This window comes from Macrobrachium rosenbergii, chromosome 32 (genome assembly GCF_040412425.1).
Source record: "Macrobrachium rosenbergii isolate ZJJX-2024 chromosome 32, ASM4041242v1, whole genome shotgun sequence".
NCBI lineage: Eukaryota > Metazoa > Arthropoda > Malacostraca > Decapoda > Palaemonidae > Macrobrachium > Macrobrachium rosenbergii.
This window is the reverse complement of record NC_089772.1, coordinates 7,634,647-7,655,031: the sequence shown is the minus strand read 5'-3', so window position 1 is coordinate 7,655,031 and position 20,385 is coordinate 7,634,647. Positions and strand designations below refer to the sequence as shown.

Genomic DNA, 20,385 nt, shown 5'->3' with positions numbered 1-20,385 from the left:
TATATAATATATAATATATATATATATATATATATATATATATATATATATATATATATATATATATATATATATATATATATATATATATATATATATATATATATATATATATATATATATAGAATAATAAATATATATATATATATAATAATAAATTGTGTGTCCATATCCATGCTTTTATACTTCACAGATTTTATGAGTGGTGCTTGACCAAAAGTATTATAAAAGAAACCTACTTATATTACATCCATTATAAACTTTAATTAATATGACAGTGAGTGGAAAGTCCAAAGAATCAGACCAACAAAAAATTTTTACAACTTGACTAATAAGTGGGTAAGATTTGGGCGTATCAAAAATTGGTGACCAGCTTGCAAATATTTTGACAGTAGCTTTGGTAAAGAAACTCATATGTAAAGAAGCATGATTCGACTGGATTTTTTTTTATACATGAAATTAAGGTTCAACTCTTTTATTCTGCTGTGTATGGACATTTTTATTTCCTTTTCGAAAAATGTGCTGGTAAGAATATTTTCATACAGATTCAGGTGTCTCAGCCTTGAAGACTAGGAGGAATGAACATGGTGCCGTATGTCTTGAATCAGTTTTTCATGTCTGTTACTAATGACAGTCTAATTATATAATGATAAAGTAGCCTGCGTCACTCAATAGTCTTTTAGAGAAAACTGTGAATACTGATGATTTATATTGTAATTTTTCTTCCAGGTTGACCAAATGAACAAAATTGTAGAGGTGTTAGGAATGCCTCCTAAGCATATCCTTGATATGGCTACTAAAGCACGTCGCTATTTCGACAAATTGCCGGACGGAACTTATATCCTCAAAAAGCCTAAAGATGGCAAGAAGTATAAGCCACCAATGAGTCGCAAATTGAGGGATATAATTGGAGTAGAAAGTGGTGGGCCTGGAGGTCGCCGCCTCAATGAACAAGGTCACTCTGTTTCAGATTACCTGAAATTTGAGGATTTAATTAAGAAAATGCTCGACTATGATCCAAAAACGCGGATAACTCCATACTACGGCTTGCAGCACAATTTCTTCAAGCGAACGAGTGACGAATCCACCAACACAAGCAACTCCACCAGTCCAGCAATTGAGCACACAGTGGCCTCTCCCATCAACCATTCAACCTCACAACCTGGTTGGTTTAATCCTCAGATCCTTTCATGATTTATTTTGTAATAGATGAGGAATATAAGATATAATTATACAGTTATTGCAACCTAGAGATTTGGTCACACACTTGTGGGTGAATCACTGATGGTGTTATGTATTGGCTTTGTGTTCTGGATACCCCATTCGTTTTGAGGGTTTAATCCCATATACAAATATGACTCTAGGATGATTCTAGGTAGTGTGTGACTAGACTCTCAATTGTATCAACTAATGTACAGTTAATTTATCAGTAAAAATATCATGTAGATTTATATGCCATTTTTAATCATAAAGAATGTAAATTTCTTTTCATAATTTAGTTAAGTGTAATAATATTGTATATGTAAAAAGCATGAAGTATAGGTTTTTAAATCATACACATTACAACAACCCTGACATAGATAACCTAACCAAAATTCACAGTATGGTTTGAGTGCATATGCATGTATACTTGTGTGTAAGTGCATACATTTGTATGCATCCTCACATTCTTTTGTATACATGTATGTCAGAAAGTTCTCAACTTGAAATTCACTAAGGATTCTTTTTGGTTTTTTGTTATATTTTCTTTTAGATGTTAACCCTCTAAATTTTGTTTAACCTTAATTTTTTTTGGATGGGAGTAGGTATGAAAGATTTTGATGGTAGATGAGCAAATGAAGCTGTCTTTATTGTTATTTTGTTTGTATGTGCATAAAAGATTAGTGCGTAATTTAAAGCTGGAGAAATGATTGAACTGGGTTTTTTATATGTTTATTTGGATGCATTTATCTTAGCAAAGCAGTCCAATTACTAGATGGTACTGAGAGATGTACAGGGTGGAGTTAGAGTAGAGATTGATTTTATAAGGTTATTTCCTAAGGAAAGAGGTGCAAATGTGATGTAGATGTGTGCAGTCATAGTGCAAATGCTCCTGTTCATTTCAAATTAATTTTTTTTCTCTAATTTGATTCATTTTTATTTGTTTTGTTTTGTTTTGTTTTACTTCATTTTTTTGTTAATATTTTCAGTTGTGGTGTGTGGTCGTGCACGGTCAGACCCGTCTCACCAGCACACTCACACGGGCCACTCTCACGGGGCTATGGACTGTGAGGTATTTAGTCATCATGCAGCTCATCCTCCACACCCTGCCCACCATCCTCGCCATGTGCACCCATATCATGCCCACCGCTGCCGACCGCTTGACCCTCGCCCGTTGGATGCAACGGGGCGACCTCAGCCACAAGCCACTACTGGGAGTAGCTGTGTGGCTTCAGCTGGAGGAACTTTGCCCCCTACAGCAGTATATGCTGCCCATCCATATTTACCCATGGCACTGGACTGCACCCAGACTGGATCTGTCAACATTCCACTGGCACCTAGCAGTAGCAGCAGTGCAAGTGGACCACCACCAACAGCGTACCAATATCCTAGTGTGCCCTCATTCCCACCTTCCACCTCAAGTAGCACTGGTGGGGGAGCAAGTGGAGGCCAAGGAAGCATGGTTGGTTACACTTATACAAGCGGTTCATTAGTGCCGGTTGTGTCAGGGGGCCCCAGTGTACTGTATGAAGGGACGCGCCCGCCCGGAGGACATCTTGAACAGCCACAGCCGCTGCCTATGCCACAGCCTGGAGGAACTTCGTCATCATCATCATCAGCAGTAACCAGTGGAGGTGCAGTAGTGCGTGTAGGACAGAGACAGAGCAGCAGTAGTGGCCGTACTGAAGGAGGAGGTAGTGGGGGAGCAAGTGCAGGGGGAGAAGATAGTCCTATGGTGGTGCAGCATAGCCCTTTGGCCAGTCATTAATGGCTGGGCTCACCTAGCAACCTGCTCAACAGTGATCTTTGGATAATAGCAGCCAGGCTGAAGACAGTGAAACTGATTACAGCCTGGCCATAGATAGAGCTAGGCCAGCGGCCACAATATGGTGCTGGATCGTGTTGTGTGCCTCGTGTCATGTGAGCCTGTGAGATAACACTCAAGAGTGGAGGCTGGCGGGACCCCACCCACATACCAAATTGACTGCTCGGCTCCCCTCTCCTTATTGGCGTGCTTTTATCGTTATTTATTACTTGCTAGTGAGGAGTGTCCTGTGGGTAGGTAACCTTGCATGCTATGTGCTAGGCTATCTGGGTGTCGAGCAGACTTTGTTGGCTAATCCAGTCTCAGGAACTCCCTCCCCCCCACCGCCACCACCACATCTTTGAAACCCCCAGCCATGTAACAACAGTCCTCAACTACCACATCCAGCAGAATATCAATAAATCCAACACAATGCCTGCCTTTGAAGCAATTTTGTGCAGCAGACACACCTCCCTCATTTACTCCCATCTGATGCATCAACCAACTTTTGATTCATGAATCCAATACTCAGGAGGTGCATACGTTATGAGTTGATTTAATACCATTCCCCAAAATCTTGCTGATGCACTAAAAAATCTGTTTACAAATTTCAGAGAGCTGATTGAGTCCACAATAATCTGCCCACTATTTGACGTATTTAGGCCTAGTTGGTTCGTGAAGAAGGCCACAGCCACAATTCAAAAAGTTGCCTGTATGGAGTGATGAGTAACCTTTATCCCTCCTTTTTATCCCTCCCCTCACATTTCATCGTCCTTATTACTATACATTGTATGCCCTAAGTTAATTCATCCGAGAGTGGTCGTCTCCCCCCTCCTCCCCAGTGTTTGCAATTCACTGAACGCAGATCCTCCCAATGTTGGTGCATCATTTGAGCAGCAAATAAACCTCCCCCAACACCCAGCTTCTGGCCAGCTGGACAGTGCTCAGTCTGATAGCAGCTTATATAGTAAATACTGTGTAGGATATCTATACAGTACTTAAAGCAAGCAAAACACTTCAAACAAGAAATGTCATGGAGCAGTTTGCTTACATACTGACTTCTGGTAAATCTGGAATTTTCTGACCTAATTCCTTATCAACATCATGCCAAAGACCTAACGATACCTTCATTCCTATAGTATTTCCTCAGCAAGTTGTGTAACAGTTTGTAATTTGGGGGACCTCCATTGGCATATCATATATTACTGAATGAATCATTTCAGTTTTTCTTTTAATTTTCTAATTTGAGAGAGTTGCTCACTTTTAAATGTTGCTTTTTTCTTTTAGGTATCTTAAGGATTTTTTTCTTTTTAATATTTTGTCACTTTATGTACCTTATTGGTTTTTTTTAACCAATCGCTTGTTTTTAATTGTCAATCAAAATTTTAGTGTGATCGATGTGAGAGAGCTGCTAATTTCAATGCGAAAATTGATGCTTGACAGAACATGATGGGGTTGTTCCTTGAAAAAAGTAAGGTATTTGAAATTAAGTTGTCTTTTTTCCGTAGCATAATTAGTTGGTATATGAACATATCACAAAGAATTGTGAATACAGAAGAGAACCATTTGTCAATTTTACAGGATTAACTTTAGATTTTTAAATACTATTAAATTGTTAAAAGTTTTAGGTAGATAATTGGATTTAGTTAACTGTAGAGTTTACATTATCAAATATGTTTGGTGATATTTCAGAATTAAGGTAAAACATTGTTGATTGAAATTACTGTTTAACCTAGTTTATACAGATTAACTTTATCTTTGTGTAAATGTTCTTTTTTATTGGTTATTTGTTTTGAAAGTACTGCTTTGTACTATACAGTTATTTGATGCCATTCGTTATGAAGTTGAATAGCATTTGTGTTTTAAGTTCAATGAAATTTAAGTCAATTTGGTCAATAAATTGTCTCATGTTAGATATCTATTAAATTACATATGACTGCTTCAGATTTTATTCCTCAGATGACTATGATTGCCCATGTTCAGTTTTGTTCCATCATACGGTTGGTTGGCTTACATAAAGCTACAGTTCAGTGCTTTGTGCTCTCATATGATGTTTCTTGTGTGCTGTAAAATTTTTTTATTTCCCCTTTCATGTTCTCTTGTGGAGTTACATCTGAGTGTTCAGAGTTCTACCAACATTTAATAGTCTTTGATTTTATTAGTTTACTTGTATTACTAAGTAACTGCTGGTCTAGAATTCAAAATTTATGACATCATGTTCCTGCAGTTGATAAAATAGATTATGATACGTATGTGAATTACAGCACTACAGATAGTATAGAAATCAAATGCTTTATTTTTTGTTTATACAAATGAATTTTAATGAGTTTTTTTCTTTTGTATGATGAAAGGGCACATTTCACACATGTAAGGTTTTTAGAAAGCACAGTTGATTTACTGTAACAATAACCAACTTTATGTTTGTTGCAGATCTATACATGGCCAGGTCCTGTAAAACCTAAATAATGGGGAGAAATGTGGGATTTACTTTTTTCCATAATCTCTTCTAGCATTAATTTTCCCAGTCCATTGGAAATATAACTGGTTTTCCATCAGTAGTGTTTCAGTATAGGGCATTTATTCTATTGATTGGTCATATGTACATCAGGGTATGTATATTTCATCTCCCAGGGGATTCATTCATGGAGGTTTATAATGAATTCTAGGACAAGTTTTACTCAATGCTGTCAAGACTTTCTTACTGACATATGCAGTAAGCCTCATATTGTATATTATGTGAAAATGGTAGTCAGTTGAATAATGCCCTTGTTCTTTCTTTTTTATTATTTTTATTATTTTATAATGTGTACATTTGCTCACAGTGGCATACCTTTTGTGAACGCAGAGCTCACTCACAGTCAGTGTGCGCGGTCCATGATGTGTACATAGTCTAGCGGCTGTTGGGAGACAGGGTGGTAGGTCAATGTCAGACAGTAGGCAAGGTCAACAGCTTTCTGAATCTTCAAAATACATTTTGTTGATCGGCCTGTATGTAGGTTGATTGCAAACTCTTTTTTGGAAATTCACAGAGCTGCAGAACTGCCTCAGACCAGTTACGTTAAATCAATTGAAGTTTGGAGTGGTTGTATCAGTGCATGACAGAAACCAAACCTGAGACTGTCCTCTATACCGTATGACCTCAGTGCTCAGTGGCTTGGGGCTGCCTTTGATGACAGGGCACCATAGTGATCCATGAGTCCTACTGACCTTCAACAAAAAGTGCTGTGTTGTGTCACTCTTTGGTCCTCCTGTCTTGTGGCTCATACTGTGGGAAGAGAGAAGAGTGAAAGGCATCACACTACCTTGTGTGGTGTAATTTTGCTAATGACTCGGATTTTATGAGGATAAACAAGTATGACAGCTGTATTATTTATTATAAAGTTTTTTTGTCATTCATAATTGGCAAGGATTATGATTAATATTGTTAAATTTTACTTGGCTTTTAGGTGGTTGTGTGAAATAATCAGTGTAATGTTAAAAGTTTTTAAAAGTAATTTTTCATGAATAGGCTTTATTTATGTGCTTCATTGAAAACTATAACTGTGATTATGATTGAGGAACAGATTGTATCAACTCCTAGTATCTTGGAGTAAAGTGAGATTGATAGAAAGGTTGCAGTGATGAACCACCTCTTTTTTATGAAAAAATTATTCATTTGTAGAGTAGAAGTTACAGATCTATAAGAAGTGAATCCCATAATCTCATAAAAGCTCCCAGAAATTATGGAATAGTGCAATGTTTGTATGCTAGTGGAAGTTGGTTGATCTTGAGGCAATTCCAACTCTCCTAGCATGGCAAAACACTTGCTTGTAATTTTGTTGCCTCAGTCTGTCCTTGTGTAATCCCCAAACCATCTGTTTACATTATCATTTTGTACGAAAGGTAATGTAGAGGTAAATTTATAATAGTTTAAATCTCAAGGTAGAAATTCTCATGCATCTAAATTGTTTTCCTTTTCACAAGAATGCAATGACGGAGAAGTTAAGCTTTTGTGGCACTGTCATATTTAGGTAACTAGGTGGTTTATACTTCCTACTGGTTTTCCATAACCTGTTGGTTAATGTTTACCAGTTATATCCACATGCCTTAGGTTCTCAACCAAGGACTCTGGCTGTAATATGCCATTGCTGATGGTGCACTGTTCCAACTAGAACACAGCACTGGCAGCCCCTTCCCTGAGAAAACCCCCCACTCAATGGCCACACTTTCTATCTTCTTCATCATCATCATCATCAGCAGCAGTAGCAACAAGAGTAGCAGTCAGGGATTGTAATTATACACACACACACATACATACATACATACATATGCATATATATATATATATATATATATATATATATATATATATATATATATATATATATATATATATATATATATATATATATATATATTGTATGTATATAGACATGATGTGATCATAAGGAAATTTGAACACTGGCATGCAGGGTCTCTCAACTTTACGCTAAGGTATTTTCAAGCAAAGTGCTCAAGAGCAAAAGCAAAAGAGAGCGTTCCAGTGCCTGTTTCCTGGTGGTCGTATACTTTGTTTATGTTTTGCATTACTTTATATATATATATATATATATATATATATATATATATATATATATATATATATATATATATATATATATAATTAAATATATATATATACATACATACACACATATACATATATAATTAAATATATATATATATATATATATATATATATATATATATATATATATATATATATATATATATATATATATATATATTATTGCTAAGCCTTAAAAATTTAGTAATTTCATATTTCAATCAGTTGACAGTATTAAATATAAATATTAAAATTTAATCAACATTTATATTTGAAATTGGTATGTTAATAAAGTTGCATTTGGTATTGATGGTTAAAATTTCCTTATGAATGCACTGATATTTAATTTGATATATATGTGAAAGTTGAAACTGTATAACACTATAAGGTATTGTTTGTTGCAGTTACCTTATACCCGTATTCCTTAGTATCTAGTCAGGGAGGGAGACACAGGAATGAATATATTTAAAAGTGGCCATTGGGTGAAATGGGTGGGTAAGGGAACATTTTCATTGGCTCGTTGACCTGTGGTGCTCTAAAGAGTACGAGGTGCCACTGCCCTCGGGAATATTCTCCTCTTGTGTGCCGTGGCAGACCATCATGGATCTGTGATGTATTATATTTTGAGTTGAGAAGCTTACTCTTTATTCCTCTGTAAAGGATTTTAGAATTAAAGTTAGTCCATGATGGTCAATATGCCATATGTGCAGCAGGCAAGATAAATAGTCCAGTGCCAAAATTCAAGGAAAACCTATAGTTTTATAAAAAGTTTTTCAAATTCAGAAAGGAATGGCACAAGACAGGGTTTTCCTTGTTCTAGAGGCTTGGAGTACCCTTGTGGGTGGCAGCAGAGCCATGATCTGGGCACTTACACATTGTTGGCAAAAATTGTTGTTGGGGTTCAGAGATCTAGAATGTTGATAGAAAATATACAACAGGTGGCTCAAAATTAAATTCATCAAAAAGAGTTTATCTCTCTTTGTTATTTGAGGAATTTAATTTAAAAAATGTATCCCTTTTAGAAAGTCTTTATCTTGCAAGAATTTTATCAAAAGGATTCCCCAACTCCAGTTGGCTTTCAATTTTGTTTCCTAATACATGAATATTAAATGAAATCGTAAGTGCAATGCTAAAGTATCTTGTCAGCATGCTGAGATCTCGTTACCCCTGATGTATTTGTGATTTCTCTGCGTGTGATCCTGTTAAAGTGGTCAGTGTGACGATGGATAGTAAAGAATGAATATTTCAAAAACAGGTCAAAATGATTTTTAGATCTTAACCGACTTGTATAAATGAGACTCCTTGCTGTGCATTTGCTCATAGCTTGGGGAAAATGTTTGTTTATAATCATAAGTTGTAGTCTTCATAATTTATACATACAGAGATAAATAATTGGAGTAGAACATTAGCTGTAGGGTCATAAACAATTCAATTGCCAAGATAATGAAGCAGCCAGAGCCTTATATTTCAGCCTCCTTTGTGACACTTACAAGAAAGTGGTACCGTAAAATTATTATCCAGTTGGTAGGTTATGCATTCTTTTTATTGAAGCTTTTAAAAGTTAGTCAGCAGGGATAGGAAACTGTGATTAATATTTTCACAAGTGAAAATGTGAATTTGAAGTTTATGGTAATACACTATATGAGCATATAAACACAAATACTTTCACACTCGCTGATATGTTGGTTTTATTAGTTTTATGTTTTACCGTATTTTCTTTCACTTTTAATATGAAAATGTTGTTGAAGGAAGAAAAAAAGTATAAAAATTGTGGCTGATATATAAGGGTACAGGCTCTAGCAACAGTCCCCTGACTGCCTGACCAAACCTCTCATCACTTCTTCCTCGCAGATTTAGGAAAAAGATTGGTGCTCAAAAATTAATCTGGGATTCAGGGAGTAGTCTGTTTCGGTTGTCTGTGGAGGATTAAAAAGTGAGTTAAGGATTGGGAGGGCAGTCGCTGCTTCCCCGTTGGCTTGACCGGGCCCTGAAAAGGTCCACGCTGCTGATTCTTGGACCAACGAGGTCAACTTGCTACTGCAACCGACCAAACCTGTGGTCTGACGCCGCTGTACCCGTTGCTACCCGTCTCCTAGACACAAATAGAACAAAATGTCTGCAACTTTGTTATTAAAAAATAAAATAATACTAATGAGAACTCTTTACTTACTACCTCGGAGAATTTCTTCATTTCTTTGTGCTGTAGATAAGTTGTCCAAATTGCGTCTGAGAAAATTAAATCATGCACTGTAGGCCAGGTAGGCGTGTGTTTAGAATTTTCTTCCATGTAAAATTTTGACAAAGGATATATAGATAGTCATATTGAACTTGACCCTCTGTGATTGATTACAATTAGATCACTTCTAGAACATGAAGGAGGATCAGGTAGCATTTGAATAACTAACATGATTTGAAGGTTTTATTCCAAGCTTAGCTCCTAGTCATCGTCGACCAGCCCCCGATTCTGGACCTGTTGCTGTTGTTGGAGGCCTTATAAAGGTATGTTAGCCTCTCCACCTGTAAAACTGGAATAACTTGTAGCTGAGCAAGGTGAAATTTATTTTTTTTAAACTACCGTTAAGGGACTGAAGCTAAGGTGGGTTTTTCAGAGCATCAGCTTTTTTCAAGGTGACAATATTGTTCCACCCCTTAGACGGAGGAAGCCCATTCTAATTAATTACTGGCGTATATTTTTTGTATTACGAATATGAATCCTCAGTCTTTAACATCTATCACGCCTTTGATTCTCTGCATGGAACCTTAGATTTGGTCCAAGTTCTTTATGCTGGAAACAGCTGAAATGACTTGGATGAAAAATAAAAGAAAGGTTAAAGCAACCACCAAAAATCAGTGCGACCTGTGTTGCAACACAATCTACAGATGATAAAAGTTGAAGTAAAGGAACATGACAATGTTACAGGGAGCACATGCACTACCCTGTAACAAAGAAGAACTAATTGAAGATAATTCATTAGACTTGAAAAATTAACAATGTGCAAGACTGAATTCTATAGTATTCCAAGCAGGAGAGTTAAAGAACCTCTGTAAAAGTTGTAAAAACAAGTTGAAAGGACAAGATCTTCCCTTGATAATTAACATTTAATCGACCTAAGCCTAAAAATGTAAAAATAGCAATTAATAAAGACAGCAAAATATGGCTTAGCAACTCTACATGTACATACTGAGGGTCAAGTAGTCACACAAAAAAGGTATATAAAATAGAACACTATAAAAGAGATGTTAGAACAGATCAGATGAAGAAAATACAATTGAAAAAGAATATATGTAGCATTAAAGCCCCAAACCCATATGATGCACTATCACAGCTGAAAGGTGGGGAAATTAACCAAAACATCAAAAGAATTAGAAGAAAAAATCAATCATATTCATGAACTTCGAGGTACTGTAATATGAAAAGCCCATTAAAAAGAACTCTCCATAAAAATGAGAAATAGAGCAATAGTGACCATAATGAAACTACTACTTCTGTCTAACCAAAACAAAGAAAATATAGACAACAACCAGTATCAAGAATCAAAGTTAGTCCATCATCATAAAACAGGGTTTTGATATAGGAAAAAATATTTTTGGAAGCTACAGTGAGTCCTCAAAGGAGTTACACTTATGGTCCTAGAGGGTCTCCATAAGATACACCAACCAGTATCAGAATTCTCTTCTAGTTGGTCCTGGCCAATATAGGCCACGTTGACATTGATAAAGTATATGACTCAAGAGGACTCTCTCTCTCGTCTATAGCGACTGCCTAGGTTCTTCCTTGTCTTAACCTGCAGACGTGGCAACTGCGCATTGCACTACGTCCACTATCGTGGCACAGCGCGCTCTGCGTCAGACCAGCTATCCATTGTTCTTTTCAGGTCTCTGCAGGAAATTATTCACTCAATTCTCTTGCCCTTTTGTCATAGAAAGTGGGTTGGTTTGAGGACTGGAAGCAGCTACCAAAAATAGGTTTTTCCTGCTTCAAAACTTGGTTTTTGATAGCTTAGCCATTCTTCATCCTCAGAGAAGCTTACCAAAGAAATTGACAGGTGACAAAATGGCTAAACTCTTAAAATTCAATCCCAACAACCCAGATTAAATTTTTGGTCCAAGGTTAAACCCCAAGTCATAGACCACATTCTGTATTCCAGATACCTATATGGTTTGGCAACAAAGAATATGAAACTAAACACGAACTTACAATTACAGTGTTAAGATGTAGTTCTAAAGTGACGCACCTGAATATGCTGGGTTTGGTTGCTGTACTGTTACACCTTTCCCAGCGATACATTAGCATACCCAGCACATCAAGAGGACCCCTGGTTCACTGCTGTAGTGCCTATGGGGTCAGGACTTACTATACCATTTACTGATACACAATGTAGTTGAATTTTTTTTAATTCATGGCAATAATATTTTAGGAATACCGTTCCTTATGGCCACCCCTCGACTTTTTCGAAAGAAACAACAGAGACCAAAAGAATAATGGATAGTTAGTCTGACGCAGAGTGCATTGTGCCACAATGTGGACGACGTGCAATGTGCGGTTGCCACGTCTGCAGGTGAAGACAAGAAAGAATCAGCTTTCGTTCCTTTTACTATACCTCCTTTCCTATTATCTTTCTTCCATCTTACTCTCCACCCTCTCCTAACAACTGATCGTAGTGCAACTGCGAGGTTTTCCTCCTGTTGCACCTTTCAAACCTTGTACTGTCAATTTCCATTTCAGCACTGAATGACCTCATAGGTCCCAGTGCTTGGCCTTTGACCTAAATTTTACAGTATATTCAGTTCAATTCTATACTCTATCAGTGTCAACATAAACTGTACTGGCCAGGACCAACTAGAAAAGAATTCTTTGAAATTCATTGGTCTATCTTATGGAACCCTCCCGGACCATAAGAGTAACTCTTTTGATGATTCACAGCAGCTATGCTATCAAAAATAACAAATGTATCAATGGCCCAGTACAAAGATATAACAAAAGCAAAAGAAAACACACTTCAAAATGCTTGCCGAAAGAAAAATTCATAAGAAAAAGCAAGAACATAGACACGTGCTTAATGCAATGTATATTTGACTGAACTGAGCTTAACCAAAGGTAGTCCATTTGAAACAAATAAAATACAGAAGCATTTGACATAGGAACTCGTGGAAAAGGTTGCATGCATATTAGCCATTTGATATTAAAAAAAACTCATAAATATTGTATTAATTTCTATAAAACATTCAAATGAAACATCCAAAAAAAAGGAAAGTTAGTAATGAAATAGTTAAACCCAAGAATACGAAACCAGTTGCAAAATATGACATTTTTTCACCGACAAAAATAGGACTTGTCATAATGAATAGTAAAACATTGATATTTGTAAAGCATAAACTCTCGACACTTACAAAAAACATTCAGTAATTAGTAGGACTTCAGCACTCAAATGATTAGAATGCTTTGAGTAAAAAAATTGCTCAGTTGTTGACCATATGCTTCGTGCTTGACGAAACAAACACGACCATATAGACCATGTAGAGATGAGATGTGTCCCATCTGAAATAAACAAAGGAAAATAGTCAGTTTATCTTAGCTGTTGCACAGTACACAACTATGCTAAGCTTTTTCATGTTTCGTTGTGTGTTTTGTGATTATAGTGACAATAAGTCACCATGTGACATAAGGAGGTTAGAGATGACAGCAAGGCCTAAATTAAAAATAAATATGCTACAAAATAACATGAAAATTATAGCAAGATTTCAGTGGTGCCCCATCGGTGATCTGCTAAGGCATTCCCAGTATTAAAAGTCACAGTCTGCAATTTTACATGGTAAAGAGGCCATCAAAGGAGTTGATGTTGCTAAGGGAGTGAAAGCTATTGTATAACAATTGCCACAGACAAATGAAGAGGTTGAGAAATTGTTGCTATTTGGATACAAGAAAAGGGATTTTGACAAAGGAAAAATCTATTTCTGGGGGAAGACCTGTGTCACCCAGTGAAATGGTTCCATTTAGCACATTTCTAGGTAAGAATTGCTACATATACCAGAGAAAAAGCTATCTAGAATGCCGGGGTTACCACCCCCGGAGCGATCACCTAATCGGTGTCGGTATACACTAGGTGAGCGTACACCACTACCACAGGCCTTCGTCCAACAGATCTCTCTATTCTCAAAGTCCCAAATTGGGTGTGCGTTATAACGCCCGCTCACCCACTAAGCGTCATCACGATAAACATTCCAAATTTAGCACTGCAACGAAACACGTAAAAATTTTTGTGGTGATTGTGTTCTCTATTTTGGCAGCTCATCATGTCTTCCACTGAGAGATTTTCTCACCATCTAAGTTGAGTACTAATTCTGGTTGGGTTATTTTCCTGAGGCATCGATTTTAGGTTTGTGAATATTGTTTACCTAAATACAACAACAATTTGCGTCATGTCCAGCGTGTGCTGTATGTTTGCCTCTGCTCGTTTTCGACCTTCAATCTCAACTTTTTGATAAATGATTGAATTCTCCTAGTTTTTATATATTCACAGTCAGCCAGTGATAATGTGCCTGAGGCCATCATTTGTGAAAATGAAAAACAATATTATTGCATGGTGATCTCTTGAAAAATGCATCTCGAACAAGTGTTGGTATAGGTACTGAAGTGTTCAAAGTTATTTATGAATGATTTGAGAAATGTAAGAGGAGAAGTGGCATACAGAATGTGGTGAGGTATGGGGAGGCTGCCAGTTCTGACAAAATGCTGCCAAGAATTATGTTAAAAGCTTGAAGACTATGTAAAAGCTGAGGGTTTTATTTTCAACAAGTGCTCAGTTGTGATTAGACAGGCTTGTTGAGGAAAAAATGCCAAGCAGGGCCTGCATCACCCAAGAGGAGAAGTCACTGCTGGGTACAAACCAATGAAAAACAAACCTTTTGTTCTGTGGGAATGCAAGTGAGGATTTAAAATTGAAGCTTTTGTCTATCTACCGCTCAGAGCAACCCAAGGGTTTCTAAGAAAAATAATGAGTAAATTAAATGTAATGTGGATGGCTAATGTTAAATCTTGGGTGACTGGGCAATTATTTATTGAGTGAGCGAATGAAGAGGTTGGCTGTAGTGTCAAGAATACCTCGAGGAAAAATAATTGCCTATGAAGTCCTTATTGTGCTGGACATTGCTGTTGCTCATCCTCCAGGCAAGGAGGCTAAGGGTTCTACAGGAGTTTGCCCCCTAATACAACTCTTGTCATCCAGCCCATGGATGAGAAGGCCCTCTCTGATTTCAAGAATCTCTACACCTCTGACGCAGAGCTGACCCTAAGAAAATTCTGAAAGAAACTCCCAAACATCTTTCACTGTATAAGCCTTATAAACAAATCCTGGGGGAATGTCTCTTACAGGACAATGAACTCTGACTGGAGAAAATTGTGGACAGATGTAGCAAAAATGTACTTTGAAGGATTTGAGGCTGAACCTGCTTTGGAGGATGTGTGTCTGTGGGCAAGCCCATGGGCTTGGAGGTCAGTAATGGTGATATGGAAGAGTTAGTGGAGGAGCACTAAGCAGAATCCACCACAGAAGAATTGCAGAACCTTCAGAAGGAGCAGCTGGGGAATTATCTTCAGAAGAGGAGGGACAAAGGATGTCCATTGGTTTTCATAAAAAGAAATGTGTATAAAATGGAGGGGGGGTGCAAAGTTTTCTAAAAAAAGAAAAAAAAAATCTTGTTGAAAAGCTATAGCAAACTGTCATAAACCTACTGAATGACAATTTTATGTCATAAGAAATATTTTAAAATCCAGGCACTGTTATAACATTTCATTGCCTCTTCACCCTCAATTTATTTACACATTTTGTTTAGCTCTTTTGTATGATTTTGCATGCTAAACTTGTTAAATTCAAGTTAAAATGGTTTTACTTTTTGTATTTTCTGGTGCTTCGAATGAATCAGTCCAATTTACATTATTCCATCTATAAAAACTTTTTCCAATCCTTATTAAAATGTCAATTTCGCATTGTAAAAATAATCCCTTTAAGCATTTTCCTTCTTAATATATGAAGTTGACTGGGAAATATACCAGTTACATACGATTCAAATCTCTGCATTTGAAAGCCTAAGAGACTGCAATGATACGAATGTTGCTGTTATAAAATTTATCAAAAACGCTGCAGATAAACCCGTACACATCCTAACATACCTAATATACCTTGGTGGCCAAATACACTTTCAGAATTGAGAAAAGAAAAACATTCAACTTTAGGAAGATAGGACTATCCAAACAAAAGATTCAGCTGGAAAGGTAAATCGCAACCTTTACAAATTCAAACTTATTAAAAATGATTACTGTATAAAAGGAAATTGATACACTAAAACCAATATATGGCAAACTCTATGAAAATGTAAAGGAGACAATATTTATTAGACATCTCCAGAAGTACTCCTATATAAAAGGTAACGCACAGATTCTGGAAAATAAATGAGATTTTTGTCAAATCGCTAAGACACAATATACTAAAAAATGGAAGAAAGATTCTTGACCCCTAATATACAGCAACATATTAGGAGAACATTTATAAGCAGGACTAAACTGTGGGAACTACAGAGGAATAAAGCTTTTGGAACATGTATTCAAGATACTGGAAAGAATAGTAGAAGTGAGGTTGAGAGAGTTGATAGATATATACATGAGCAGCAGTTTGGGTTTTGAAAGGAAAGACAATTCCAAGAGAAATATTTAGAAGGAAACGGGAAAGTTTACAAGTGTTTTGTGGACCTTGAAAAGGCATATGACAGGGTACCAAGAAGAGTAGTTTATTGGTGTTTGAGAAACAGAGGAGTACCAGAGAAGTTGGTAAGGTTAGTGAAGATGAAGTATGAGGGGGCAAGAACCAATGTGCAGACAAAATATTGGGAGACCGAGACATTCCCTGTGGAGGTTGGCTTCCATCAGGGATCAGCTCCGAGTCCATTCTTGTTCCTCGTTGTTATAGACACTTTAACATCAAAATTAAGGAACAACGAAGAACTGTGGGAACTGATGTTTGCTGATGATTTAGTCATTATAGCAAACACAGAGGAGGAACTGGAAGAAAGGTTTTTAGTATGGGAAGGAGCCCTAGAAAAGAAAGGATTGAAAGTGAACATTGGAAAGACAGAGCTAATGGTTAGTAGTAAAGAAGGACATGAAGTAAACATTCAAGTGGAAGATGGTACAGTGATAAAACAGAACGATAAGTGCAACTACTTGGGATCAATAATAGCAGAGGAGGGAGGTACTGAGAAAGCAGTGAGACAGAGATTGAAAGAAGCATGGCGAAAATAGAGCGAAGTAACTGGAGTTGTTTTAGACAAGAAAATAGCCATTAAGGCTCAAAATGCAAATTTACAAGACAGCTGTCAGGCCTGCACTATTATATGGGGCAGAAACTTGGGGACTTGACAGGAGAGAGGAGGGACTGTCGGAAAGAGCCGAGATGAGGATGGTAAGATGAATCGCTGGAATGTCACTACTGGAAAGGAGGGAGAGTCAAGATACAAGAAGAATGTGTGGTATATGCAACGTAAAGGAGAAGGCTAGAGAAGCTCTTCTGAGATACCATAGCCATGTAATAAGAAGAGAGGAGGTGGAACCAATCAAGAGAGCTAAGAACATGCCAGTGATGGGGAGGAGGGGTGTGGGGCGTCAGCAGATCAGATGGATTGATGTGGTGAGGAGGGGTATGGGTGAGGTGGGACTGGGTGAAGCAGACGCAAGGAATAGAAATAGATGGAGAAAGTTGACTCAAGCGGCCGACCCTGCTTACACCGTGGGATTAATAAGGTCGAAAGAAGAAGAAGATTTATAAACAGCACTAAGAACTTAATACTGTATTCTCATGAAATAAGCAATATATCCAACTCGAATCCACTAAATTTTTTAAAACGAGTATATATTTTACAAAATTACACTTATGAAAGATTAAGCGCTTTCAAATGGTAACAAATATGCGCCAGGAACAGGTAATATTAGATTTGAAATCAAACATGTAGAACTATTACATAAATTGTAAATTTAACAATTTTATAATCATTTGCGACTCGAAGATTTGTATAAAGGAGAAGACACGAAATTAACGTAAATTCAGTCAAGGTTCTCGAACATCACAGAAAATTGTAGGTTTCATCTATTTTCGAAAATGAAACAGAATAGAAACGGTGCTAGTGGAACTATATGGAGGAATCTTAGTTTAACAAATGGTCACACGTTTTGATGCACCAAGCAGCTTCATAAATCCTTAGAACTCAGTTCATGTGTTCGGTGCATTCATTTTGATAAAAATAGTTTTCTAGAGCCAATTCCTGAGTTACTGTCCAGGCTTCCGGCTTCACATCATCTAGCATAAAAACCTTAAATTCGAAAGGGCATTTAAAAATGGCGATAAAGTTAGGCTATTCCTACTAACTTACGTATGGACATCTTGAGAAGGAATGCGAGTTCAAAAACTTTGATAGTCTGTGATAGTAGTGGTAGTACTCATGCATAAAAAAATACAAATCAGGGGAAGTAAAATGCAGACATTTTACGAGACAGAAAAGGCAAGATACCAAAGATCGGGTGAATTCGAGAAACTCCAAAATTTTGAATGCGGAAATCACTGTTCATAGATATGCATGTCAATGTCGTAAACTGTGGCTTTGTGAACAATAATAGCAGAAATCACTGTTCATAGATATACAGGTCAATGTCGTAAAATGTGGCTTTGTGATTATTCCGTCTGTCTGTAATAAAACACTGTAAATTAAAGATTTGATAAATGAAAAGTCTTGAAACAGCCAAGATAGCCGAAAAGCTTCCTCTAACGCACACTTCCTTTCATATTCTGAGAGAGGGGAGTTGCGACCTTGGGGCCGTGGTGGTGGTTGGACACTGTCCTCAGCAAATGTTCTCATTTTAAATGAATTATGAAGAGGATTCAGGTAACAAGTTCTGAATACACTGAGGTAACCTACAATGACCTAGATTGGAGAATCTCATTTATTTTTGTCTATAAACTCAAAGGTCAAGTGTTAACGGTTTCCCAGAGGGATTTGGCATGGTTCTGAAAATGACTAACGTGGTTGGTACTAAAGTCTATATCTGTGGGAACAATATATGGATGAACGATCCAGAAAGCTTAAGTTGAATGTTGAATGACCTCGACTGGACACGCATTATATCTTGTTTTAAGTGACTTGGAAAATGACGGCGTTACATGTTAAATGATCTGTAGTCCACTGGGATTGCTAAAGAAGTCTTTGAGTATTTGAAAGACTGCCAGTGTGACAAAAAAAATGCTATGTACAGGCGGGAAACATATTCATCAAACGAAACACAAAGAAGAGGAAAAATATATCCAAGGAAGTGTATTAGGTCAATCCTATTTTGCGTACGACTGGATTGTCAAAGGTATTACAGGGACTTGGGGTAAAATTCAAGCTATGTGTGGATGACACCCAATTTTATATCTCCTTATATAAACAACAACGGAGATACAAATGAGAAAACAATGACATACTTACCATTGTAAAGGAAAGGATGACATTTAAACAGTTAAAATTAAGTGAAAATAAAGCGAATTCATAATATGTTGGTAGGAAGGAAACTTAAGATACCTTGGTGGTTCTCGGCTAAATATAAACAGTAATTCAGTGACTTGGGTGTAATTTTTAATTTGTCTCTATGCAATCAAATCAATTATATTGCAAGGATTGCTGGCCATCGTTATAGAAATATTGCCCTTGCTAAAATACATCCTGATGAATATTCTATAAAAAAAAATACTTGTGATTAACTGTGGTATAAACAGTGGACTCTTGCAGCTCTGTTTATAATGATGTTCCTAAGATGCAACTTAGGAAGCTGTAAAATAAATTGAGTAGAAAAGCGGCAAGATTAATAAAAGGGTGTTGCATTTCGAGACGAGATTATCCCTGTACTGTTTGAATTGCACTGGTTCCCCATGAAAGTTAGAAGAATGTTTAAATGTATGATGAATCGTCAGGATATTGAGACTGTGTCCAAAATAATATCATTTGAGCAATGACGCCCCTTGAATTTTCATTTCCAAAACTACACTGGAAGATACCACTTTAAGTCAGGAAGACTGAAAATACCAAGTCATTCAAGAAGAAATGAAAGCCTTTCTGGGTATTATGACAATAAGGTTTTGACGATTGATATAGATACGTCATATAAATCTTAGAATGATTCTGCATTATTTTGTATAAGACAACTTGAATTTGACAATGACGAAGGAGTACCCAGTATAAATCTGAGATTGCCTCTGCAATGTTGTGCATATGAAAAGTTTGAGTTTGCGGATCTCGCAGAGTGCCTTAGCGGAGTAGGACCTGAAAACAAAAGAAGATACAGTATCCTCCTAATTATTTTTTTTTTTACATATCTTGTTGCTAGAGTACTTCTGGCTGATTTGATTACATGACACATACAGCATGCAAGTGTGATCAAGTGTTAAAGGGATTAAGAGGCCTGTTGTATACCTATAGACTCGCCCAGTCAGCAAATTATTTCTTCAAGTAATGCAGTCCGTCACCCACATTGTTTATATCTCTAAACATTGACTAATGAAGTCACCGAACCTGACTCTTTTTGCATGTTACTATTTGGCTGTAAAATCCATCAATACTGCGTATAAAACTTGCTCCATCTCCTCTCCCCCCCCCCGCCAATATTTACTCGTCTTTCATGAAGGAATGTAAATGAAACGAAAATCTTAACAGGAGACGAAATCAAAAGGAATCATCTTTCATGGGATACTTCTGAGAAAAACAGAGCCTGCCATTC

General features: G+C 36.8%; 1 protein-coding gene across 3 annotated transcripts in view; it reads left to right on the top strand.

Moving 5' to 3' along the window:
• Nucleotides 1–9,747, top strand: part of LOC136855631 (dual specificity tyrosine-phosphorylation-regulated kinase 1B-like) — a 121,327-nt gene extending 111,580 nt beyond the window's left edge. For 2 of the 3 annotated variants that reach the window (XM_067132789.1, XM_067132791.1), the window contains exons 8-9: nucleotides 730–1,165; nucleotides 2,190–6,924. In XM_067132789.1, the coding sequence (XP_066988890.1) occupies nucleotides 730–1,165; nucleotides 2,190–2,968 (1,215 nt within the window). In that variant the 3' untranslated portion in view covers nucleotides 2,969–6,924. Of the gene's footprint in view, nucleotides 1–729; nucleotides 1,166–2,189 lie in introns of all 3 variants that reach the window. The other variant, XM_067132790.1, reaches the window with a different exon arrangement.
• Nucleotides 9,748–20,385: the final 10,638 nt, after the last annotated feature.